The 27052-nt window shown below is 45.4% G+C and overlaps 1 protein-coding gene across 1 annotated transcript; it reads left to right on the top strand.

The window, feature by feature from the left end:
• RBM41 (RNA binding motif protein 41) lies at positions 1-27052 on the top strand. Its single transcript, XM_038747783.1, has 8 exons — positions 1-213; positions 9635-9642; positions 13983-14099; positions 17316-17508; positions 20448-20652; positions 22078-22475; positions 25471-25618; positions 25816-27052. Exons 1-8 carry the CDS (start codon positions 1-3, stop codon positions 25980-25982), a joined length of 1449 nt encoding a protein of 482 aa, XP_038603711.1. The 3' UTR covers positions 25983-27052.

Below are 27052 nucleotides of genomic sequence, written 5' to 3'. Positions count from 1 at the left end.
ATGGGGGAGACCCGGCTCGGCTACGCTGAACCAGGCCGCGGCCCAGGGCGCGCGACGGGACGCGAGAGCGGCCCCTACCGGCAGCGGGCGGGACTGCGGGGCCGCGGACCAGGGGGAGCGGCCCCTACCGGCAGCGGGCGGGACTGCGGGGCCGCGGACCAGGGGACGTGCTGCCCCCTGGCGGTGACGGGCACCGAAGCGGGGCCTCCTTCAGTCAGTCATTCATTCATTCAATCGTATTTATTGAGCGCTTACTGTGTGCAGAGCACTGGACTAAGCGCTTGGGAAGGACAAGTCGGCAACGTAGAGAGACGGTCCCTACCCAACAGCGGGCTCGCAGTCTAGAAGGGGGAAAGAGACAACAAAACAAAACATATTAAAATAAATAGAATAGTAAATATGTACAAATAAAAGAGTAATAAATACATACAAACAAACATATGTACAGATATACAGGTGCTGTGGGGAGGGGAAGGAGGTAAGGCGGGGGGATGGGGGGAGGGGGAGAGGAAGGAGGGGGCTCAGTCTGGGAAGGCCTCCTGGAGGAGGTGAGCTCTCAGTAATAATAAATAATAATGGCATTTATTAAGCGCTTACTATGTGCAAAGCACTGTTCTAAGCGTTGGGGAGGTTACAGAGTGATCAGGTTGTCCCATGTCTTAATCCCCATTTTACAGATGAGGGAACTGAGGCCCAGAGAAGTGAGGTGACTTGCCCAAAGCCACACAGCTGACAACTGGCGGAGCCGGGATTTGAACCCACGACCTCTGACTCCAAAGCCCACGCTCTTTCCACTGAGCCACGCTGCTTCTCCATAGGGCTTTGAAGGGAGGAAGATATTCATTAATAATAATAATAATAATGGTATTTGTTAAGCAAGCAGTGTGGCTCAGTGAAAAGAGCATGGGCTTTGGAGTCAGAGGTCATGGGTTCCAATTCCGGCCCTGCCACATGTCTGCTGTGTGACCTTGGGCAGCTCACTTAACTTCTCTGAACCTCAGTTAACTCATCTGTAAAATGGGGACTAAGACTGTGAGCCCCACGTAGGACAACATGATCACCTTGTATTCCTCCCCCCCAGCTCTTAGAACAGTGCTTTGCACATAGTAAGCACTTAAGAAATGCCATCATTATTATATTATTATTATGTACCAAGCACTGTTCTATATGCTGGGGGAGATACATGATAATCAGGTTGCCCTACGTGGGGCACACAGTCTTAATCCCCATTTTACAGGTGAGGTAACTGAGGCACAGAGACGTTAAATGACTTGTCCAAAGTCACACAGCTGACAAGAGGCAGAGCCGGGATTAGAACCCACGACCTCTGACTCCCAAGCCCGGGCTCTTTCCACTAAGCGAAGTCAGTCAGTCAATCGATCCTATTTATTGGGCGCTTATTGTGTGCAGAGCACTGTATTAAGCGCTTGGAAGCTTGCAATATAACAGTAAACTGACACACCCCCTGCCCACAACGAGTTTACAATCTAGAGTGGGGGGACAGACATTAACAAAGCAGCTTGGCTTAGTGGAAAGAGCCCGGGCTTGAGAGTCACAGGTCGTGGGTTCTAATTCTGGCTCCACCATTTGTCAGCTGTGTGACTTTGGGCAAGTCACTTAACTTCTCTGTGCCTCGGTTATCTCATCTGTAAAGTGGGGATTAATACTGTAAGCCCCACGTGGGACCCATGCTTACAGAAGCAGCATGGCTCAGTGGAAAGAGCCCGGGCTTTGGAGTCCGAGGTCGTGGGTTCAAATCCCGGCTCCGCCAATTGCCAGCTGTGTGATTTTGGGCAGGTCGCTTCTTCTCTGGGCCTCAGTTCCCTCATCTGTAAAATGGGGATGAAGACTGTGAGCCCCCGCGTGGGACAACCTGATCACCTTGTAACCTCCCCAGCGCTTAGAACAGTGCTTTGCACATAGTAAGCGCTTAATAAATGCCATCATTAGTACTGTTATTATTATTCTCTGGGCCTCAGTTCCCTCATCTGTCAAATGAGGATGAAAGATCACAATCTTTTATGAGCCTCACGTGGGACAATTCGATTACCTTGCATTTCATCATCATCAATCGTATTTATTGAGCGCTTAGTGTGTGCAGAGCACTGTACTAAGCGCTTGGGAAGTACAAATTGGCAACATATAGAGACGGTCCCTACCCAACAGTGGGCTCACAGTCTAAAAGGGGGAGACGGAGAACAAAACCAAACATACTAACATCGCATTTGCGGCAATGCTTAGAACAGCGCGTGGTCCATGGGAAGCGCTTAACAAATACCATCATCATCATATTGATCGAGTGCTGTGGGGCCGGGAAGGGGGATGAATAAAGGGAACAAGTCAAGGGAGTGGGAGAAGAGGAAAAGGAGGGATTAGTCGGGAAAGGCCTCTTGGAGGAGATTCATTCATTCTTTCGGTCATATTTATTGAGCTCTTCCTGTGTGCGAAGCACCATACTGAGCGCTTTGGAGGGTACAATAACAGACACATTCCCTGCCTACAATGAGTCACAGTCTAGAGGGATGGGCCTCCAATAAGGCTTTGAAGTCGAGGAGAGTAATTGTCTGTTGGATTTGAGCGCTTAGAACAGCGCTGTGCACGTAGTAAGCGCTTTCTAAATGCCACCGTTATTATTTGAGGAGGGAGGGCGTTCCAGGCCAGAGATAGGACGTGGGCAAGAAGTCGGTGGCAGTGAGATAGACTGTGAGCCCGCTGTTGGGTAGGGACCGTCTCTATATGTTGCAAATCATCATCATCATCATCATCAGTCGTATTTATTGAGCGCTTACTATGTGCAGAGCACTGTACTAAGCACTTGGGAAGTACAAGTTGGCAACATATAGAGACAGTCCCTACCCAACAGTGGGCTCACAGTCGAAAAGGGGGAGACAGAGAACAAGCGCTTAGTACAGTGCTCTGCCCACAGTAAGCGCTCAATAAATACGATTGAATGAATGAATGAGATAGACAAGAATGAGGTACAGTGAGAAGGTTGGCAGTAGAGGAGCTAAGTGTGGGCTGGTTTTTAGGAGAGTAGCCAGGTGTGTAAGCTCGTTGTGGGCAGGGAATGTGTCTGTTTATTCTATTGTACTCTCCCAAGCGCTTAGTACAGTGCTCTGCACACAGTAAGTGCTCAATAAATATGATTGAATGAATGAATGAGATAGACAAGAATGAGGTACAGCGAGAAGGTTGGCATTAGAGGAGCTAAGTGTGGGCTAGTTTTAGAAGGAGAGTAGCCAGGTGTGTAAGCTCGTTGTGGGCAGGGAATGTGTCTGTTTATTATATTGTCCTCTCCCAAGCGCTTAGTACAGTGCTCTGCACACAGTAAGTGCTCAATAAATACAATTGAATGAATGAATGAGATAGACAAGAATGAGGTACAATGAGAAGGTTGGCATTAGAGGAGCTAAGTGTGGGCTGGTTTTTAGAAGGAGAGTAGCCAGGTGTGTAAGCTCATTATGGGCAGGGAATGTGTCTGTTTATTGTTATATTGTACTCTCCCAAGCGCTTAGTACAGTGCTCTGCACACAGTCAGCGCTCAATAAATACGATTGAATGAATGAATGAGATAGACAAGAAGGAGGTACAGTGAGAAGGTTGGCATTAGAGGAGCTAAGTGTGGGCTGGTTTTTAGGAGAGTAGCCAGGTGTGTAAGTTCGTTATTGGCAGGGAATGTGTCTGTTTATTGTTATATTGTACTCTCCCAAGCGCTTAGTACAGTGCTCTGCACACAGCGCTCAATAAATACGATTGAATGAATGAATGATAGACAAGAATGAGGTACAGTGAGAAGGTTGGCATTAGAGGAGCTAAGTGTGGGCTGGTTTTTAGAAGGAGAGTAGCCAGGTGTGTAAGCTCGTTATGGGCAGGGAATGTATCTGTTTATTATATTGTACTCTCCCAAGCGCTTAGTACAGTGCTCTGCACACAGCGCTCAATAAATACGATTGAATGAATGAATGAGATAGACAAGAATGAGGTACAGTGTGATGGTTGGCATTAGAGGAGCCAAGTGTGGGCTGGTTTTTAGGAGAGTAGCCAGGTGTGTAAGCTCGTTATGGGCAGGGAATGTATCTGTTTATTGTTATATTGTACTCTCACAAGCGCTTAGTACAGTGCTCTGCACACAGTAAGCGCTCAATAAATACGATTGAATGAATGAATGAGATAGACAAGAATGAAGTACAGTGAGAAGGTTGGCATTAGGGGAGCTAAGTGTGGGCTGGTTTTTAGAAGGAGAACAGCGAGGTGTGTAAGCTCGTTATGGGCAGGGAATGTTTATTGTTATATTGTACTCTCCCAAGCGCTTAGTACAGTGCTCTGCACACAGTAAGCGCTCAATAAATACGATTGAATGAATGAATGAGATAGACAAGAATGAGGTACAGTGAGAAGGTTGGCATTAGAGTAGCTAAGTGTGGGCTGGTTTTTAGAAGAAGAGTAGCCAGGTGTGTAAACTCGTTATGGGCAGGGAATGTGTCTATTATATTGTACTCTCCCAAGCGCTTAGTACAGAGCTCTGCATACAGTAAGCACTCAGTAAATCCGACTGAGTAGGAGGGGGTGAGGTGACTGAGTGTTTTAAAGCCAAATGGTGAGGAGTTTCCGTTTGTTGTGGAGATGAGCGGGCAATCACTGGAGGTTCCTGAGGTGTGGGGGAAACATGGCCTGGACGTTTTTGTAGAAAAAAACGATCTGTGCAGCAGAGTGGAGTATGGACTGGAGTAGGAGGTGACAGGAGGCAGGGAGGTCAGCAAGGAAGTTGCATTGCAAGTGGCTTTTTTTTTTGTCTTTCCTTATAATAATAATAATAATAATAATTGGCATTTGTTAAGCGCTTACTATGTGCAAAGCACTGTTCTAAGCGCTGGGGAGGATACAGGGTGTAATAGTAATAATAATAATTGGCAATTGTTAAGCGCTTACTATGTGCAAAGCACTGCTCTAAGCGCCGGGGAGGATACAGGGTGATCAGGTTGTCCCACGTGGGGCTCACAGTCTTCATCCCCATTTGACAGATGAGGGAACTGAGGCCCAGAGAAGTGAAGTGACTTGCCCACGACCACACAGCAGACATGTTGGTGGAGTCGGGATTTGAACCCATGACCTCTGACTCCAAAGCCCGGGCTCTTTCCACTGAGCCACGCTGCAAGTTCTTATTTAAGTGTCAGGCACTCTACTAAGGGCTGGGGTAGAAACAAGCTCCTAGGGAGCTCCCTGTTCTCCACCCCACGGCCCTGCCTGGACCCTTCCCTTCCCCACAGCACCTGTATATATGTATATATGTTTGTACAGATTTATTACTCTATTTATTTATGTATTTTACTTGTACATATCTATTCTATTTATTTTATTTTGTTAGTATGTTTGGTTTTGTTCTCTGTCTCCCCCTTCTAGACTGTGAGCCCTCTGTTGGGTAGGGACCGTCTCTATATGTTGCCAACTTGGACTTCCCAAGCGCTTACTACAGTGCTCTGCACACAGTAAGCGCTCAATAAATACGATTGATTGATTGATTCTCCGCCACTTCTCGCCCTCCCTCCCCACATCCGCCAAGCTAGCTCTCTTCCTCCCTTCAAGGCCCTACTGAGAGCTCACCTCCTCCAGGAGGCCTTCCCACACTGAGCCCCCTCCTTCCTCCTCCTCTCCATCCCCCCGCCTCACCTCCTTCCCTTCCCCACAGCACCTGTATATATGTATATATGTTTGTACGTATTTATTACTCTATTTATTTATTTTACTTCTACCTATCTATTCTATTTATTTTATTTCGTTAATATGTTTGGTTTTGTTCTCTGTCTCCCCCTTCTAGACTGTGAGCCCGCTGTTGGGTAGGGACCGTCTCTATATGTTGCCAACTTGCACTTCCCAAGCGCTTAGTACAGTTGTCTACACCCAGTAAGCGCTCAATAAATACGATTGATTGATTGATTGATTGATTGATTGAGAAGGACTGTGGCCTAGTGGAAAGAACCCAGGCCTGAGAGTCAAGAGACCTGGGTTCGAATCCCAGCTCTGCCTCTGGTCTGTTTTGCGACACTGAGCAAGTCATTTCACTTCTCTGGGCTTCAGTTTCCTCCTCTGTAAAATGGGGATTAAATCCCTCTTCTCTCGGTGAACCCCACTTGGTACCCAGAACTGTGTCTGCCCTGATGGAGTTGCATCTGTCTCAGTGCTTAGTACACTACTTAGTACACAAGTCAGTCGTATTTGTTGTGTGCTTCCTGGGTGCGGAGCACTCAATCAATCAATCAATCGTATTTATTGAGCGCTTACGGTGTGCAGAGCACTGTAATAATAATAATAATAATAATGATGATGGCATTTGTTAAGCGCTTACTATGTGCAAAGCACTGTTCTAAGCGCCGGGGGGATACAATGTGATCATGTCCCACGTGGGGCTCACAGTCTTAATCCCCATTTTTACAGATGAGGTAACAGAGGCTCAGAGAAGTTATGTGAGTTGCCCAAGGTCACACAGCAGACTTGTGGTGGGGCCGGGATTCGAACCCCTGGCCTCTGACTCCAAAGCCCGGGCTCTTTCCACTGAGCCACGCTGCTTCTCTATAATAATAATAACGTAACAAATAATAATAATAATAAATAATAATAATATAACAAATAATAGCATTTGTTAAGCGCTTACTATGTGCAGAGCAGTGTTCTAAGCGCTGGACTAAGCGCTTGGGAAGTACAAGTTGGCAACATATCAATCAACCAATCAATCGTATTTATTGAGCGCTTACTGTGTGCAGAGCACTGTACTAAGCGCTTGGGAAGTCCAAGTTGGCGACATATAGAGACGGTCCCTACCCAACAGTGGGCTCACAGTCTAAAAACTGAGCGCTTGGGAGAGTCCACTGCACCAGATGCATTCCCTGCTCACAGAGAGCTTACAGTCTAGAGGCGGAGACGAACCATATAAATAAATGGAATATACAGAAGCAGCGTGGCTCAGTGGAAAGAGCCCGGGCTTTGGAGTCCGAGGTCATGGGTTCAAATCCCGGCTCCACCACTTGTCAGCTGTGTGACTTTGGGCAAGTCACTTCACTTCTCTGGGCCTCAGTTCCCTCATCTGTAAAATGGGGATGAAGGCTGTGAGCCCCACATGGGACAACCTGATCACCTTGTAAATTCCCCAGCACGTAGAACAGTGCTCTGCACATAGTAAGCGCTTAATAAATGCCATTATTATTATTATTATTATTATTATTCTCTGGGCCTCAGTTCCCTCATCTGTAAAATGGAGATGAAGACTGTGAGCCCCCCATGGGACAACCTGATCACCTTGTAAATGCCCCAGCGCGTAGAACAGTGCTCTGCACATAGAAAGCGCTTAATAAATGCCATTATTATTATTATTATTATTATTATTATTATTATTATTATTATTATTCTCTGGGCCTCAGTTCCCTCATCTGTAAAATGGGGATTAAGACTGTGAGCCCCCCATGGGACAACCTGATCACCTTGTAAATTCCCCAGCGCTTAGAACAGTGCTCTGCACACAGTAAGCGCTTAATAAATGCCATTATTATTATTATTATTATTATTCTCTGGGCCTCAGTTCCCTCATCTGTAAAATGGGGATTAAGACTGTGAGCCCCACATGGGGCAACCTGATCACCTTGTAAATCCCCCAGCGCTTAGAACAGTGCTGTGCACATAGTAAGCGCTTAATAAATGCTATTATTATTATTATTATTATTATTATTATTATTATTCTCTGGGCCTCAGTTCCCTCATCTGTAAAATGGGGATTAAGACTGTGAGCCCCCCATGGGACAACCTGGTCACCTTGTAAATTCCCCAATGCTTAGAACAGTGCTGTGCATATAGTAAGCGCTTAATAAATGCCATCATCATTATTATTATTATTATTCTCTGGGCCTCAGTTCCCTCATCTGTAAAATGGGGATTAAGACTGTGAGTCCCACATGGGACAACCTGATCACCTTGTAAATTCCCCAGCGCGTAGAACAGTGCTCTGCACATAGTAAGCGCTTAATAAATGCCATCATCATTATTATTATTATTATTCTCTGGGCCTCAGTTCCCTCATCTGTAAAATGGGGATTAAGACTGTGAGTCCCACATGGGACAACCTGATCACCTTGTAAATTCCCCAGCGCGTAGAACAGTGCTCTGCACATAGTAAGCGCTTCATAAATGCCATCATTATTATTATTATTCTCTGGGCCTCAGTTCCCTCATCTGTAAAATGGGGATTAAGACTGTGAGCCCCCCCATGGGACAACCTGGTCACCTTGTACCCCCCCAGCGCTTAGAACAGTGCTTTGCACATAGTAAGCGCTTAACAAATACCATCATCATCATTATTATTATTATTATTACTTGACATATAGTAAGCGCTCGAAAAATCCCACTCACGATTATGATTAAAGGGACAAATTCTCAGGGAGAAATAAGCAAATAAGGAAATTATCCAGGGATACGTGGTGTCTGCAGTTATTCTGATATATCAGGTTTGGGAAGTTGTTTGACCTGAAATATTTGGCCAAGTGGGGCCAGAATGTTTGTTTTGGCTTTAATTATCTGGGCATCTGACTGCCCTGACTCTTCTCCAAGGGTCCCTTTTTTTAATCGTACACTGTGCTAAGTACTGAGTTACAAGCTAATCAGTCTGGACACATTCCATGTCCCACATGGGGCTCAATCTAAATCCCCATTTTGCAGATGAGGTTACTGAGGCATGGAGAAGTTGAGTAGGGACCGTCTCTATATGTTGCCAACTTGTACTTCCCAAGCGCTTGGTACAGTGCTCTGCACACAGTAAGCGCTCAATAAATACGATTGATTGATATGTTGCCAACTTGTACTTCCCAATCGCTTAGTCCAGCACTTAGAACAGTGCACTGCACATAGTAAGCGCTTAACAAATGCTATTATTATTATTATTATTATTACAGTGCTCTGCACACAGTAAGCGCTCAATAAATACGATTGATTGATTGATTAACTGACTTGCCCACGGTCACACAGCAGACAAGCCTTGCTAGTTTGTGTGTTTTTGTATTTGCATTTCTCTGTTTTAAGAAAGCCTTTTCTGATTTCAAAACCTAATCATATTTTACATTTTACCTAGGAAAATTATATATATAATATTATACCTCCTATATATATATATATATTTGTGTTCAGTATTTTGTGAGATGCCCCCAAACACTATGATCAGCTCCCCTGCTGGATCTGTGATTTAGAGAAGAAGCTCTCTGTGGGCAGGGGCTGTTTCACTTGCTTGTTTTGTAATACTAATAGTATTTATCATCATCATCATCAATCGTATTTATTGAGCGCTTACTATGTGCAGAGCACTGTACTAAGCGCTTGGGAAGTACAAATTGGCAACATATAGAGAGGGTCCCTACCCAACAGTGGGCTCACAGTCTAAAAGGGGGAGACAGAGAACAAAACCAAACATACTAACAAAATAAAATAAATAGAATAGATATGTACAAATAAAATAAATAAATAAATAAACAGAGTAAAAAAAAATATGTACAAACATATATACATATATACATTTATGAAGTACTTACTAGTACAGTGCTGACTGAACTAAGCGCTGGGGCAGCTACAACATAGTCTCCGTCCCTTTCAGGTTTCACAGGCCAAAAGGTGGGAAAGCAGGTGTTTAATCCCCATTTTGCAGATGGGGAAACTGAGGCACAGAGAAGGTGAAGTTAACTTGCCCAAGTTCACACAGCCAGCAAGTGGCAGAGCAGGGATTAAAGGAGCGTAATTATTCTTGCTCCCAGGCCTGTGTTCTTTCCATGAAGCCAGGCTGTTTCTCAAGTGCTTATTACGGTACATTGCAGTCAGTAAATGGGATTACTATTACTGGAATTTTTTTTTTACTCTATTTATTCAATTTATTTGTACATATCTATTCTATTTTATTTTGTTAGTATGTTTGGTTTTGTTCTCTGTCTCCCCCTTTTAGACTGTGAGCCCACTGTTGGGTAGGGACTGTCTCTATATGTTGCCAACTTGTACTTCCCAAGCGCTTAGTACAGTGCTCTGCACACAGTAAGCGCTCAATAAATACGATTGATGATGATGATGATGGAATTGTCTGGGATGGTGAGTTTATTGAACTTTGACAGGTAGGATTGTCTTTTTTTAAGATCTCTATACAGAATTTTATACTTTACGAGTGGAACAAGCGTAGGATTTTCCCCTTGAAAAGTAGATGTAAAATAAGATTTAGGAATATGTTCTATAACCTTGCCACCTACTGGCTTTCCTACCTTTTTTTTTTTTTAATCTTGGATTATTTTCCCTTCCTGAAAGTCACTGGAAGCCCCGCGAGATTTATTTTTTTTAATTTATTCGATAAATAAAGGTACCACATAGGAATAAAACGCAAAAGACCTTTCCCATCAGTGTTTTAAATCTAAAAACCAGCTCTAGGCCTCTCCCAACTCTAGGAAACTTTGCTCTTTGTTTCGAAAAGCTTTTCTTAAATCCTACCCAACCGCAACAGCAACAAGGGCTGCGTTTTATATAATGATAAGAATAATCAAAATAATAACGATGGCATTTGTTAAGCACTATGTGCAAAGCACTGTTCTAAGTGCTTAGTACAGTGCTCTGCACACAGTAAGCGCTCAATAAATACAATTGATTGGGGGGATACAAGGTGATCAGGTTGTCCCATGTGGGGCTCACAGTCTTAATCCCCGTTTACAGATGAGGTAACTGAGCTCAGAGAAGTTAAGTGATTTGCCCAAGGTCACACAGCAGACGTGGCGGATCCGGGATTAGAACCCTTGACCTCGGAATCCCAAGCCCGTGCTCTTTCCACTGAGTCACGCTGCAGAAGCTGTTGGATATTCTTCCTCCTTATGGAGTACTTAGGGCTAAATTCCATTGTCATTTGTGTTATTTAGTTTGATTTCTTCCCCATCCCCTACCCCATTTTTCCCTCCATCTGGTTCACTTAGCTGCCTGGTCTTCAAGACTAATAATAATAATAATAATAATAATAATAATAATAATAATAATAATAATAACATTTATTAAGCACTTACTATGTGCAAAGCACTGTTCTAAGCGCTGGGGAGGTTACAAGGTGATCAGGTTGTCCCACGGGGGGTTTACAGTCTTAATCCCCATTTTACAGATGAAGTAACTGAGGCACAGAGAATAATAATAATAATGATAGCATTTATTAAGCGCTTACTAGGTGCAAAGCACTGTTCTAAGCTCTGGGGAGGTTACAAGGTGATCAGGTTGTCCCACGGGGGCTCACAGTCTTAATCCCCATTTTACAGATGAGGTAACTGAGGAACAGAGAATAATAATAATAATAATAATGATAGCATTTATTAAGCGCTTACTATGTGCAAAGCTCTGTTCTAAGCGCTGGGGAGGTTACAAGGTGATCAGGTTGTCCCACGGGGGGTTTACAGTCTTAATCCCCATTTTACAGATGAGGTAACTGAGGAACAGAGAATAATAATAATAATAATAATAATCATAGCATTTATTAAGCGCTTACTATGTGCAAAGCACTGTTCTAAGCGCTGGGGAGGTTACAAGGTGATCAGGTTGTCCCATGGGGGGTTTACAGTCTTAATCCCCATTTTACAGATGAGGTAACTGAGGAACAGAGAATAATAATAATAATAATAGTGATAGCAAATATTCAGCGCTTACTATGTGCAAAGCACTGTTCTAAGCGCTGGGGAGGTGACAAGGTGATCAGGTTGTCCCATGGGGAGTTTACAGTCTTAATCCCCATTGTACAGATGAGGTAACTGAGGAACAGAGAATAATAATAATAATAATAATGATAGCATTTATTAAGCACTTACTATGTGCAAAGCACTGTTCTAAGCGCTGGGGACGTTACAAGGTGATCAGGTTGTCCCACGGAGGGCTCAGAGTCTTAATCCCCATTTTACAGATGAGGTAACCGAGGCACAGAGAAGTTAAGTGATTTGCCCAAAGTCACACAGCTGGCAATTGGCAGAGCTGGGATTTGAACCCATGACCTCTGACTCCAAAGCCCGGGCTCTTTCCACTGAGCCACGCTGCTTCTCTTGGTTTGACTCAACTGTGCAAGTGTGAAATCCGAATGGAATGACCTGGGTTTCTAAATTCTGAAATAACTGAGGAAGGTGAGCCTGTTGTAGAGTAGTTGTGTTTTTAAGCGACATTAAGCAGGAAGCAGGCTGGTCTGGTGCAGAGGAACCTGGTGGGTGCAAGGCCGGAGTCCGGAGTTGTAGAGTTGTACCCACCCCCATTGACCTGCTGCGTGATCGCAGTCGTTTCAATCCCTCTGATCCTCAGCGACCTCATCTGTAAAATGGGGATAATCATTCCTATGTTGCCAACTTGTACTTCCCAAGCGCTTAGTACAGTGCTCTGCACACAGTAAGCGCTCAATAAATACGATTGAATGAATGAATGAATTCCTGTCAGAATGTTGTGAGGAGAAGATGTGATACACAATGTCCCATTGTTTTGGGAAAATTAAATCACTAGACCAATTCAAATTATTTTACGAAATTTCATCCGGATGCGGCTAGACCTCTGTTCTCCCCTTCTAATAATAATAATAATAATAATGGTACTTGCTGATCGCTTATTATGTGCCAAGCAGTGTTCTAAGTGCTGAGTAGATACAAGTTAATCATCATCGTCATCATCAATCGTATTTATTGAGCGCTTACTGTGTGCAGAGCACTGTACTAAGCGCTTGGGAAGTATAAGTTGGCAACATATAGAGACAGTCCCTACCCACTAGCGGGCTCACAGTCTAAAAGGGGGAGACAGAGAACAAAACCAAACATACTAACAAAATAAAATAAAGAGAATAGATATGTACAAGTAACATAAATAAATAAATAGAGTAATAAATATGTACAACCATATCGTCATCATCATCACCAGTCGTATTTATTGAGCGCTTACTGTGTGCAGAGCACTGTACTAAGCGCTTGGGAAGTCCAAGTTGGCAACATATAGAGACAGTCCCTAGCCAACAGTGGGCTCACAGTCTAAAAGGGGGAGACAGAGAACAAAACCAAACATACTAACAAAATAAAATAAATAGAATAGATATGTACAAGTAAAATAAATAAATAAATAGAGTAATAAATATGTACGAACATATCATCATCATCATCAATCGTATTTATTGAGCGCTTACTGTGTGCAGAGCACTGTACTAAGCGCTTGGGAAGTATAAGTTGGCAACATATAGAGACAGTCCCTACCCAATAGTGGACTCACAGTCTAAAAGGGGGAGACAGAGAACAAAACCAAACATACTAACAAAATAAAATAAATAAACTAGATATGTACAAGTAAAATAAATAAATAGAGTAATAAATATGTACAAACGTATCATCATCATCATCAATCGTATTTATTGAGCGCTTACTGTGTGCAGAGCACTGTACTAAGCGCTTGGGAAGTATAAGTTGGCAACATATAGAGACAGTCCCTACCCATTAGTGGGCTCACAGTCTAAAAGGGGGAGACAGAGAACAAAACCAAACATACTAACAAAATAAAATAAATAGAATAGATATGTACAAGTAAAATAGAGTAATAAATATGTACAAACATATATACATATATACAGGTTAATCTGGTTGGACACAGTCCCTGTCCCACACGGTGCTCACGCTTTTTATCCCCATTTTACAGATGAGGTAACCGAGGCCCAGAGAAGTGAAGTAACTTGCCCAAAGTCACAGAACAGAGACGTGGCAGAGCCAGGATTAGAACCCAGTTTCTCCTGACTCCCAAATCTCCACCAAGCCATGCTGCTTCTCCTAGACTGTAAGCTCACTGTGGGCAGGGAATGTGTCTGTTTATTGTTATAGTGTACGTTCCCAAGCGCTTAGTACGGGGCTCTGCATACAGTAAGCGCTCAATAAATACAACTGAATGAATGACTAGCCGTAGTGTGTCCTTCTGACCTTTTCTTCATCCCACTCCAGGGTGAGCAGTAGCATGTCCAGCGATGACATAGTCCTGGAGGACTTGGAGACGGAAGGGGAAAGGCAGCTGAGGAGCCTCCTTCACCATCAGCTGGACACTTCGGTGTCCATTGAGGAGTAAGTAGTCCTGCGGAGTGAGGAGGAAAGTCCCTCGGATAATAATAATAATAATAATAATAATAATAATAATAATAATAATAATAATAATAATAATAATGGCATTTATTAAGCGCTTACTAGTGTAAAGCACTGTTCTAAGCGCTGGGGAGGTTACAAGGTGATCAGCATGTCCCACGTGGGGCTCACAGTCTTCATCCCCATTTTACAGATGAGGGAACTGAGGCCCAGAGAAGTGAAGTGACTTGCCCGAAGTCACACAGCTGACAATGGGCTGAGCTGGGATTTGAACCCATGAGCTCTGACTCCAAAGCCCGGGCTCTTTCCACTGAGCCACGCTGCTTCCCACTGTGGGATTAAGCGCTCAGTACAGTGCTCTGCACACAGTAAGCGCTCAATAAATACGATTGATGATGATTGCGGGCTGGGTGGGGGCCCCGTCTGGGCAGCCTCCTCACTGGAAAACGTTCTTGGTGTGTGGTGGACGGCTGGCACGTGGGACTCTGGCACGTGCTTAGCAGTGTGGCTTAGCGGTTAGAGCACGAGTCCGGCAGTCAGAAGGACGTGGCATCACCTACCTGTCCGCTGTGTGGCCTTGGGTAAGTCACTTCATTTTTGTGTGCCTCAGTTACCTCAGCTGTAAAATGGGGATTAAAAATGTGAGCCCCATGTCATCATCATCATCATCATCATCAATCGTATTTATTGAGCGCTTACTATGTGCAGAGCACTGTACTAAGCGCTTGGGAAGTACAAATTGGCAACATATAGAGACAGTCCCTACCCAACAGTGGGCTCACAGTCTAACAGGGGGGAGACAGAGAACCAAACCAAACATGCTAACAAAATAAAATAAATAGAATAGGTATGTACAAGTAAAATAAATAAATAAATAAATAATAAATATGTACAAACATATATACATGTATGCAGGTGCTGTGGGGAAGGGAAGGAGGTAAGATGGGGGGGGATGGAGAGGGAGACGAGGGGGAGAGGAAGGAAGGGGCTCAGTCTGGGAAGGCCATGTGGGACGTGGACTGTGTCCAACCGGATTCACCCGTATCCACCCCAGTGCTTAGAACAGTGCTGGGCACATAATAAGTACTTAACAAGTACTATTATTATTATTATTTTCCAGGAGGGGTGCTGGCATTCAATTTCCACCTAAAGTTATCTGCTATGCCCATGGGATAGAGGTCAATCAATCAATCAATCATGTTTATTGAGCGCTTACTGTGTGCAGAGCACTGTACTAAGCGCTTGGGAAGTACAAGTCAGCAACATATAGAGACGGTCCCTACCCAACGGTGGGCGCACCCTCCTCCTCCCCCATTTGTGGGCCCGCGAGTGAGCGGGATAACCAGTCATGAGGGAGAAGCAGCGGGACCTAATGGACAGCGCACAGGACTGGGAATCAGGGGACCTGGGTTCTAACCCCAGCTGTGCCGGCTGCGTGTCCTTGGACAAGTCTTATCACTTCTCTGCCACTTCTCGCCCTCCCTCTGCCCATCCGCCAAGCTAGCTCTCTTCCTCCCTTCAAATCCCTACTGAGAGCTCACCTCCTCCAGGAGGCCTTCCCACACTGAGCCCCCTCCTTCCTCTCCCCCTCGTCCCCCTCTCCATCCCCACCGTCTTACCTCCTTCCCTTCCCCACAGCACCTGTATATATGTATAGATGTTTGTACGTATTTATTACTCTATTTATTTTACTTGTACATATCTATTCTATTTATTTTATTTTGTTAATATGTTTGGTTTTGTTCTCTGTCTCCCCCTTCAAGACTGTGAGCCCACTGTTGGGTAGGGACCGTCTCTATATGTTGCCAACTTGGACTTCCCAAGCGCTTAGTACAGTGCTCTGCACACAGTAAGCGCTCAATAAATACGATTGATTGATTGATTGATTGATTTTCCGCCACTTCTCGCCCTCCCTCCCCACATCCGCCAAGATAGCTCTCTTCCTCCCTTCAAGGCCCTACCGAGAGCTCACCTCCTCCAGGAGGCCTTCCCACACTGAGCCCCCTCCTTCCTCTCCCCCTCCTCTCCCCTCCATCTCCCCCACCTTACCTCCTTCCCTTCCCCACAGCACCTGTATATATGTATATATGTTTGTACATATTTATTACTCTATTTATTTTACTTGTACATATCTATTCTATTTATTTTATTTTGTTAATATGTTTGGTTTTGTTCTCTGTCTCCCCCTTCTAGACTGTGAGCCCACTGTTGGGTAGGGACTGTCTCTATATGTTGCCAACTTGTACTTCCCAAGCGCTTAGTACAGTGCTCTGCACACAGTAAGTGCTCAATAAATACGATTGATTGATTGATTTTCCGCCACTTCTCGCCCTCCCTCCCCACATCCGCCAAGCTGGCTCTCTTCCTCCCTTCAAGGCCCTACTGAGAGCTCACCTCCTCCAGGAGGCCTTCCCACACTGAGCCCCCGTCTCCATCCCCCCCGCCTAACCTCCTTCCCTTCCCCACAGCACCTGTATATATGTATATATGTTTGTACATATTTATTACTCTATTTATTTATTTTACTTGTACATATCTATTCTATTCTATTTATTTTATTTCGTTAATATGTTTTGTTCTCTGTCTCCCCCTTCTAGACTGTGTGCCCACTGTTGGGTAGGGACCGTCTCTATATGTTGCCAACTTGTACTTCCCAAGCGCTTAGTACAGTGCTGTGCACACAGTAAGCACTCAATAAATACGATTGATTGATTGATTGAGTGAGTGATTCTCCGGACCTGAATTTCCTCATCTGTAAAATGGGAATTCAGTGCCTGTTCTCCCTCCCCCTTCAACAGTGAGCCCCTAGGAGACAGGGCCTATGACCGAACTCACGAGCTCGGCACAGTGTGAGGCACATACTAAAGGGTTCGACAGATACCAAGAGAAGCAGCGTGGCTCGGTGGAAAGAGCCCGGGCTTTGGAGTCAGAGGTCACGGGTTCGAACCCGGCTCCGCCATTTGCCGGCTGCGTGACTTTGGGCAAGTCACTTCACTTCTCTGGGCCTCGGTTCCCTCATCTGTAAAATGGGGGTGAAGACTGTGAGCCCCACATGGGACAACCTGATCACCTTGTAACCTCCCCAGGGCTTAGAACAGTGCTTTGCACATAGTAAGCGCTTAATAAATGCCATCATTATTATTATTATTATTATTATTATTATTATACCAGAGTCGTCGTTATTGTTTGTGTTTTCAGATGCCTGTCCAAGAGGCAGTGTTTTGCTCCTGCTGCCCTATACAAGCCCTTTGGGGAGGGGGCCTCCGGAACTCTGACTTTATCCCAGTTCCAGGCGCTCCAAGAAAGTGACCGGGAAACAGCCTCGCTCCGGGAGCTGGGGCTGACGGATGCCGAAATCTCCCTGTGGAAGAATCGGGCTTCAGAGGCCAAGGTCAGGGGGCGTGTGGCGGAAATCACGGAGGGAGGGAAGCAGAGACAGCGTGGCCTAGTGAAAAGAGCACGGGCTTGGGCGTCAGAGAGACCTGTATGCTGTGTAACCTGGGGCAAGTCACTCTGCTTCTCTGTGCCTCAGTTACCTCACCTGTAAAATGGAGATTAAGACGGTGAGCCCCATGTGTGACAGGGACTGTGTCCAGCCTGATTAGCTCATATCTACCCCAGTGCTTAATAATAATAATAAGAGACCTGTATGATGTGTAACCGGGGGCAAGTCACTTTGCTTCTCTGTGCCTCAGTTACCTCACCTGTAAAATGGAGATTAAGACGGTGAGCCCCATGTGTGACAGGGACTGTGTCCAGCCTGATTAGCTCATATCTACCCCAGTGCTTAATAATAATAATAATAATAATAATAATAATAATAATAATAATTAGGGGAAGCAGCGTGGCTCAGTGGAAAGAGCCCGGGCTTTGGAGTCAGAGTTCATGGGTTCAAATCCCGACTCCGCCAGTTGTCAGCTGTGTGACTTTGGGCAAGTCACTTCACTTCTCTATGCCTCAGTTACCTCATCTGTAAAATGGGGATTAAGACTGTGAGCCCCCTGTGGGACAACCTGATCACCTTGTAACCTCCCCAATGCTTAGAACAGTGCTTCGCACATAGTAAGCACTTAACAAATACCATCATTATTATCATCATCATCATCATTAGTTTATAATGATGGCATTTATTAAGCGCTTACTATGTGCGAAGCACTGTTCTAAGCGCTGGAATGATGGCATTTATTAAGCGCTTACTATGTGCAAAGCACTGTTCTAAGCGCTGGAATGATGGCATTTATTAAGCGCTTACTATGTGCAAAGCACAGTTCTAAGCACTGGGGAGTTTACAAGGTGATCAGGTTGTCCCACGTGAGGCTCACAGTCTTAATCCCCATTTTACAGATGAGGTAACTGAGGCACAGAGAAGTGAAGTGACTTGCCCAAAGTCACACAGCTGACAAGTGGCGGAGCCGGGATTTGAACCCATGACCTCTGACTCCAAAGCCCGGGCTCTTTCCACTGAGCCACGCTGCTTAATATAGTGCTGGGCACGTAGGAAACATTTAACAAAAACCATTAAAAAAATAAAATAAAAGGGAAGTTCTTCATGTGGACTCAGTGCATCTTTATTCCTCAAGAGACAGAGTCCTGCCCATGTATGAGGTTTCCCGGCCCCTTTAATAAACCAATTAAACCTAAATTCTTCCTTTAATTCCTTTAATTCCTCTGTGATCTGACCCCAATCTTCAGTTCAGCTCTGTCCAAGTATTAGATCTCCGTCCTGCCGCCCCTGCCTGAAATCCCACTTCCTCTAACATATAGTCAATTGTACATTATTTATTCTGATTCCATTATTTGTAAATATCTGCCTTGCAGACAAGAGAATATGTTGTGGGCTTCTGTAATACTTTCCCCGGTGCTCAGTACAGCACAATGCACTTAAAAGGCACTTGATCAGTGGTGTTTAGTGAGCACTTACTGTGTGCAAAGCACAGAACTAAGCACTTGGGAGACTACAAGATAACAGAGTTGGTAGATACATCCCCTGTCCATGATGAGCTTTCAATCTAGACGGGGGAGACAGACATTAATGTAATAAGTTAATTATAGATATGTATATAAGTGCTCTGTGACTGAGGGAGGGGTGAAGAAAGGGTGAAAATCCAAGTGCGGAGTGAGTACAGTGCTCTGCACATAGTAAGCGCTCAATAAATACGATTGATGATGCAGAAAGGAGGGGGAAAAGAAAAAATGGGCTTAATCATTTATTCATTCAGTTGTATTTATTGAGCGCTTACTGTGAGCAGAGCACTGTACTAAGTGCTTGGAAAGTACAATTTGGCAACAAATAGAGACAATCCCTACCCAACAACGGGCTCACAGTCTAGAAGCGGGGAATCAGGGAAGGCCTCTTGGAAGAGATCAATCAATCAATCAATCATTTATTGAGCACTTACTGTGTGCAGAGCACTGTACTAAGCGCTTGGGAAGTACAAATTGGCAACATATAGAGATGGTCCCTACCCAACAGTGGGCTCACAGTCTAGAAGAGATGTAGGTTTAATGAGGCTATATATACACACTCAATAAGTAGCACTACTACTGCCTTGGTTTCCTCATCTGTAATATGGGGATTCAATACCTGTTCTCCCTCCTACTTAGTCCATGAGCCCCTTGTGGGAAATGGACAGCGTTCAACCTGATTATCATGCCTCTCACCCAGTGAATAATTAGCGCAGTGCTTGGCAAAGGGAAAGCCATTAACAATGCCATGGTTTTTTTTAATAGTAAATGTTAAGCGCTTACTATGTGCCAGGCACTGTACTATGTGCTGGGGTAGATACAAGCTAATCAGGTTGGACACAGTCCATGTCCTATATGAGAAGCAGCGTGGCTCAGTGGAAAGAGCCCGGGCTTGGGAGTCAGAGGTCATGGGTTCAAATCCCGCCTCCGCCACTTGTCAGCTGCGTGACCTGGGGCAAGTCACAACTTCTCTGGGCCTCAGTTCCCTCATCCGTAAAATGGGGATTAAGACTGTGAGCCCTGCGTGGGACAACCTTGATCACCTTGTATCCCCCCAGTGCTTAGAACAGTGCTTGGCACATAGTAAGCGCTTAACATATACCACCATTATTATTATTATTATTATATTGGGCTTACCGTCAAACTCCCCATTTTACAAATGAGGAAGCTGAGGCACAGAGAAGTGAAGTGACTTGTCCAGGGTCACACAGCAGACAAGTGGCAGAAGCCGGGATTAGAACCCAGGTCCTTCTTTTGACTCTGAGGCCCATGCTCTGTCCACGAGGCCAAGCTGCTTCTCTATTGATTATTGCTATTCCCGTGCCTTCTGCCGGACCATATTTCCACCTGTTTTCCTGGGTTCAGAGTGCAGGCCTTGGGGCCGCCCCCGAAGCCACCCTGGAACGTCTGAGGAACATCGAGGAAAAGATCTCCGAGCGCCAGCGCATCCTGTCCCTGCCTCAGAGGTTTGCGGGGAGCAAGCAGCTGAACCGGAGGGAGATGGAGATTGAAAATGCTTTGTTCCAGGGGACAGACCGTCACTCCTTCTTGAGGGCTCTCTATTACCAAGGTACCGACCCCAGAGGCCTAACGCTTCCTCTCCCCGGGCGGCCTCGGCCTGGGAATTGAAACTTGTACTTCCCAAGCGCTTAGTACAGTGCTCTGCACACAGTAAGCGCTCAATAAATACCATTGATGATGATGATGAAACGTTGAGCATCGGGGGCCCTGGCATGGTGGGACGGGCTGGGAGGGGCAGGGGGCGGGTAATGATCTGATATTTTTTATGATGTCTTTTAAGTGCTTAAAAGTGCCATCTTACCTCCTTCCCTTCCCCACAGCACCTGTATATATGTATATATGTTTGTACATATTTATTACTCTATTTATTTTACTTGTACATATCTATTCTATTTATTTTATTTTATTAGTACGTTTGGTTTTGTTCTCTGTCTCCCCCTTTTAGACTGTGAGCCCACTGTTGGGCAGGGACTGTCTCTATATGTTGCCAATTTGTACTTCCCAAGCGCTCAGTACAGTGCTCTGCACACAGTAAGTGCTCAATAAATACGATTGATGATGATGATGATGATGCTTACTATGTTTCTGATACTGTACCAAGCGCTGGGGTAATAATAATAATAACAATGATGATGGTATTTGTTAAGCACTTACTATATGTGAAGCACTGTTCTGAGAGCTGGGGGAGATACAAGGTAATCAGGTTGTCTCACGTGGGGCTCACGGTCTTAATCCCCATTATAGAGATGAGGTAACTGAGGCACAGAGAAGTCAAGTGACTTGCCCAAAGTCACCCAGCTGACAAGTGGCAGAGGGGCAATTAGAACCCACGACCTCTGACTCCCAAGCCCGGGCTCTTTCCACTGAGCCACGCTGATACAATCTAATCAGTCCATGTCCCACATGGGGCTCAAATTCTTAATTTAATCAGTCCATGTCCCACATGGGGCTCAAATTCTTAATCCCAGTTCTATAGGTGAGGTAACTGAGGCACAGAGAAGTTAAGTGGTTTGCCCGGGGTCACACAGCAGCCAAGTGGTAGTGGTGGTATCACTAGCGTGATAGATTTTGGGGGGCAGTGAGGGTGATGGGGTGCTGCCTTGGAATCTTGCCGTGGGTGGGGGCTCTCCCGTCTCTTTGATGAAGGACCCCCTGCTTCTCTTACCTCCTTCCCTTCCCCACAGCACCTGTATATATGTATATATGGTTGTACATATTTATTACTCTGTTTATTTATTTATTTATTTATTTTACTTGTACATTTCTATCCTACTTATTTTATTTTGTTGGTATGTTTGGTTCTGTTCTCTGTCTCCCCCTTTTAGACTGTGAGCCCACTGTTGGGTAGGGACTGTCTCTATGTGATGCCAATTTGTACTTCCCAAGCGCTTAGTACAGTGCTCTGCACATAGTAAGCGCTCAATAAATACGATTGATTGATTGATTGATTGATTGATTCTCTGCCTCAATCTAGACGAAGCTCGGCAGAGAGTCCAGAAGGACCCCATGCGCGACTTGGAAACAGTTTATCAAGAAATCCTGACGCGGACGCCCCAAGAGCCCCACAGTCCCTCAGAAGTGGCCTCGGCCTCTCAGTCCGCGGCCCCAGGGGCCCCGGGGACTCCGGGCCGGGGTCGTGAGGCTGCCGAGGACGCGTCAGAGCCCCAGCGTCAGGACAATTGGGCGGCACAGGGCGAAGCCCCCATTCTCCCAGGGCCCAACAACCCCCAGCAAACCAGCACTGCCCCCAGAAAGGTAACAGAGCCGGTGGACTTTGTCCCGGAAGATGAGATCCGGAGAAATCGCCTGTCAGAGGAAGAAATCCGAAAAATTCCCCGATTTTCTTCGTACAGCCCCGGAGAGCCGAGCAAGGTACGGCACAGACCCGGGGGCAAGGCTGATGCATGGGACTTCACTGTCTCAGTTTGATTCTCTCTAGAGCCGGACTTTGGATTGGGGTTGTGGTTCCCCAAGGGAGAATTCGGGGGTGGACCAACCTACTGCTGGAGTCAGTAGGTTGTATACATATATACAGACTGTATACATATATACAGTCACCTGTATATATATATCGTTGTACATATTTATTACTCTATTTATTTATTTATTTTACTTGTACATATCTATCCTATTTATTTTGTTTTGTTAGTATGTTTGGTTTTGTTCCCTGTCTCCCCCTTTTAGACTGTGAGCCCACTGTTGGGTAGGGACTGTCTCTATATGTTGCCAATTTGTACTTCCCAAGCGCTTAGTACAGTGCTCTGCACACAGTAAGCGCTCAATAAATACGATTGATGATGATGATGATGATGGAGTCAGGGCCTGGGCGGATCCTGGACCCTACTGACTTGTCGCTGCCTGACAGCGCGTTCCCTGCCATCCTCTTTTTACTTCCCATTCAGCAGTTTCTTCAAGTTCTGAAGAAGCTTTCCTGCTAAATTGTATTCGAGATCTGGCCATTAATTATTGCCATCATTAGCAAAATTGTTATATTTGTTAAGCATATACTATGTGCCAAGCACTGCACTAAGCACTGGGGTAGAAGCAAGATAATCAGGCCGCTCGTGGGGCTCACAGTCAAAGTATGAGGGGAGAAAAGGTATTGAATCCCCATTTTGCAGATGAGGGAACTGAGGCGCAGATAAATTAAGTGACAGATAAATTCAGCAGGTACGTGGTGGAGCTGGGATTAATAATAATGATAATAATAATTTTGGTATTTGTTAAGCGCTGCAATGTGCCAAGCACTGTTGTAAGCACTGGGGAGGATACAAGGTGATCAGGTTGTCCCATGTGGGGCTCACAGTCTTAATCCCCATTTTACAGATGAGATAACTGAGGCACAGAGAAGTTAAGTGAGTTGTCCAAAGTCACACAGCTGACATGTGAGGGAGCCGGGATTAGAACCCATGACCGCTGACTCCCAAGCCCCGGCACTTGCCACTAAGTCATGCTTCTTCTCTGATTAGAAACCAGGTCCGCTGACTCCCAAGCTCATGCTGTTTCCACTCTGTCACGCTGCTTCCCATAGCTGATGATATTGGGGAAGCAGCGTGGCTCAGTGGAAAGAGCCCGGGCTTTGGAGTCAGAGGTCCGGGGTTCAAATCCCGGCCCCGCCACTTGTCATCTGTGTGACTTTGGGCAAGTCACTTAACTTCTCTGTGCCTCGGTTCCCTCATCTGTAAAATGGGGATTAAGACTGTGAGCCCCCCGTGGGACAACCTGATCACCTTGTAACCTCCCCAGCGCTTAGAAGAGTGCTTTGCACATAGTAAGCGCTTAATAAATGCCATCCCTATTATTGCTCCCATAGCTAAATCGAAGAGTGACTGCTAGAATAGTACAGTGCTCTGCACATAGTAAGCGATCAGTAAATATGATTGAATGAATGAATACCCTGGAATATAACAGGCAAGGAGAGAAGCAGCCTGGCCTAGTGGATAGAGCATGGGCCTGGGACTCAGAAGGTCATGGATTCTAATCCTGGTTCTGCCACTTTTCTGCTGTGTGACCTTGGGCAAGTCACTTCTCTTCTCTGGGTTTTAGTTACCTCATCTGTAAAATGGGGATTAAGACTGTGAGTCCTATGTGGGACATGGACTGTGTCCAGCCCGATTTGCTTCTATTCCCCCGGCAGCACTTAGTACAGTGCCTGGCACATAGTAAGTTCTTAACAAATACCACAATTATTATTATAATTGTTCTCCAAGAAGCTGTGTCAGTATCTTCACCACCAACCCTCCCCCACCCCTTCCAACCCCATCCTCCCAAGAAGTGCATTTCTCTTTTTGGGGATCCTAATGTCAGACAAGAGTACCAGACTTTTCCAAAGGACAGTGCTTGCCCCTCCAACAATCCCTGACTATAACAGAGTGGACATTAGAAGTAAGTCTTTTCTCAGTGATTTTTATTTCATTTGTATTTTATTTTTGCTGTTAATTCCAAGTGACTTTATGGGCTTTGCTCTGTACAGATTCTAAGAGCCTGGCTCCAGGAATAAATTTCATCAGAGGCTTTTGCTAGAGGGTTCACTCCGGCTTTACAGTTTTACAGCTCAGGGATGCTTTTATGATAATCCCTGGGTTGCTGAAACCGCAGAACTCCTCTCTAGATGACCTGACGTCGTTTTTTAGAATTGAAGAGGCGAAAGGGACTCGGGGAGTTGATTCCTCCTGCTGTCAGGCAGATCACCCCTCTTCATTCCAGTGACCGACAACTTTTTCACTGTCCAGAAATTCTTCCCACTTCATCCCATGAAGATGAAAAACAACCAGTCGCTATTCTTATTAAGAGAATCACCTCTCATACACTTGGAAGGTCACTGTTATAACATCCTTCACCATTCCCGTATCCAGTAGTTTTCACCGTCCAGAAATTCCTCCCACTTCAGCTTAAGCCCATTGGTCACGAAGATCCTAAAGAGAATCGCCTTTCATACATCATCATCATCATCAATCGTATTTATTGAGCGCTTACTATGTGCAGAGCGCTGTACTAAGCGCTTGGGAAGTACAAACTGGCAACATATAGAGACAGTCCCTACCCAACAGTGGGCTCACAGTCTAAAAATACACTTGAAGATGGCTTTTATAACACTGCTCAGCAACCTCTTCTCCAGCCTAAATTTTGCCAGTTCCTTTAGTCCTTCCTCATATGCCTTATTTTACTCATATGGTGTATTTTACTCACTATGCTACATTTTGGTTGCTATCCTTCAAGGCTCAAGGTCTTCGATTCTTTCTTAAACTGCCGAGCTCCGATCTGGACTCAGTTTTCTAGTGAGCATCTGTCCAGCCCCAGAGGTCGGGCAAGGCTTATTGGCCAGTTTCAGCAGGCTCCACACCCTCTTCTCATGACTTTTACCCAGGTGCTGTATCTGAAGAACCTCAGCCCCCGTGTGACGGGGAAGGAGCTGGTCTCCTTGTTTGCCCGGTTCCAGGAGAAAGAAGGGCCTCAGATTCAGTTCCGCTTACTGACCGGACGGATGAGAGGCCAGGCCTTCATCACCTTCCCCAGTGAGTGGCTCCACAGAGGGGATAGCAGGGGGCGGGGGGAACATCCAATTCACCAGGATGACGGAATGGAAAAAATATCCCATTCACTGGGATGGTGGGGGTTGGAAGGAACACTCCATTCACAAGGAGAGGCTTCAGTAAAAGCTTAAGCACCTCATTGGTTCCCTGGGTGATTTCATTTTCCCTTCCCATTCCAGGTACCGAACTGGCCCGGCAGGCACTGTTGCTGGTGAATGGCTTCAATCTTCTGGGGAAGACCCTGGTGATAGAGTTTGGAAAGAACAGACTGCAACCGACTGGTCTTCTCTCAGCCACCCTTCCAGCTGAGGCCACCAGCAGCCTGGAGAAGCCCGGAGGCAGCTAGAAGATCGAAAATTGGGAACCCGCAGAAGGTCTCTGCTATCTCAGCTTCTAAGAATCAGGGATAAAGGGGAGTTCCATCAGAGGTGAAGGCGGGAAATTTTCCCCCTGTCAAAAAGCAGGGAAGGTCACCAAGACTGCTCTCCTCAGGGTGAAGATGCAGGCGGTTTGGGGAGAGAATTCAAAGGAAATATTTTTCAAAAAGGAGACTGTTTGAGGCAACGGGGTTGTCAAGCATACAGGCGACAGATTATCTCATCCTTGGGTAGGATTGTGTTCACTGGGGGGTTATCATCACCAAATTATTTATAGCTGGTCTTGGAGAATTTTTCTCTCTCTTCCTTAGGGTGACAAACCTACCTCTCCTTAGGAAATATTTATCTCTGTCCATAAAGGAGAACAGTTGTTGGGAACCCATGTTCCAGCCCAATCTGACCATCTATCCTCCTTTAAACATCTAGGCTGAAGGGATTACCATCATTGAGAATTGTGGAGGGGAAGAGTGACGTTCATTCCTGAGAGGGCCCAAATCCAAACGAGGCTTGCCTTGGTTGTGGGGGCGATGGGGAAGAATGCCCACTCTTCCCGCAGTGAGGGCAGCTTTAAAGAAAATGGGCCACTTTAAGGCCAGGAACTATTTCTGTTCTTTAGCAACCCAGTCCAGGGCCCTGGCCCCCTCTCAATAAATAGTTGCTCAATAAATACTGAACAATTCTGGTTATATTTATATGGATTCGATTAGTTTTAGACCAGTCGGGCCCTAAATCAAGAGAGTAAAAAGATAGGTTTTTGTTTGAGATCAGGTCCAGGCCCCAAATTGCCCATAAGAAAGAATAAGCACAAAAGCAAACATTCTTAATTCAAATATGAAACTTGCACAACTTAAGCCCACCCTGACTTTCCCCTGAGCAGTGTCAACACTTTTTTCCCGGCTTCTGGTGGGTGGGCCCTGGCACACCTGTCCAGGTGTGAGGCAGAGGGGGCTTCTCCCAATTCCCCTCCCTTTTCTACCCTTTTGCCTCTCCATTCAAGGGTGTTAACTCTTTAATAGTAATAGTAATAATAATAATAATA

This window comes from Tachyglossus aculeatus, chromosome 6 (genome assembly GCF_015852505.1).
Source record: "Tachyglossus aculeatus isolate mTacAcu1 chromosome 6, mTacAcu1.pri, whole genome shotgun sequence".
Lineage (NCBI taxonomy): Eukaryota > Metazoa > Chordata > Mammalia > Monotremata > Tachyglossidae > Tachyglossus > Tachyglossus aculeatus.
This window is presented reverse-complemented; position numbering and strand designations above follow the sequence as displayed.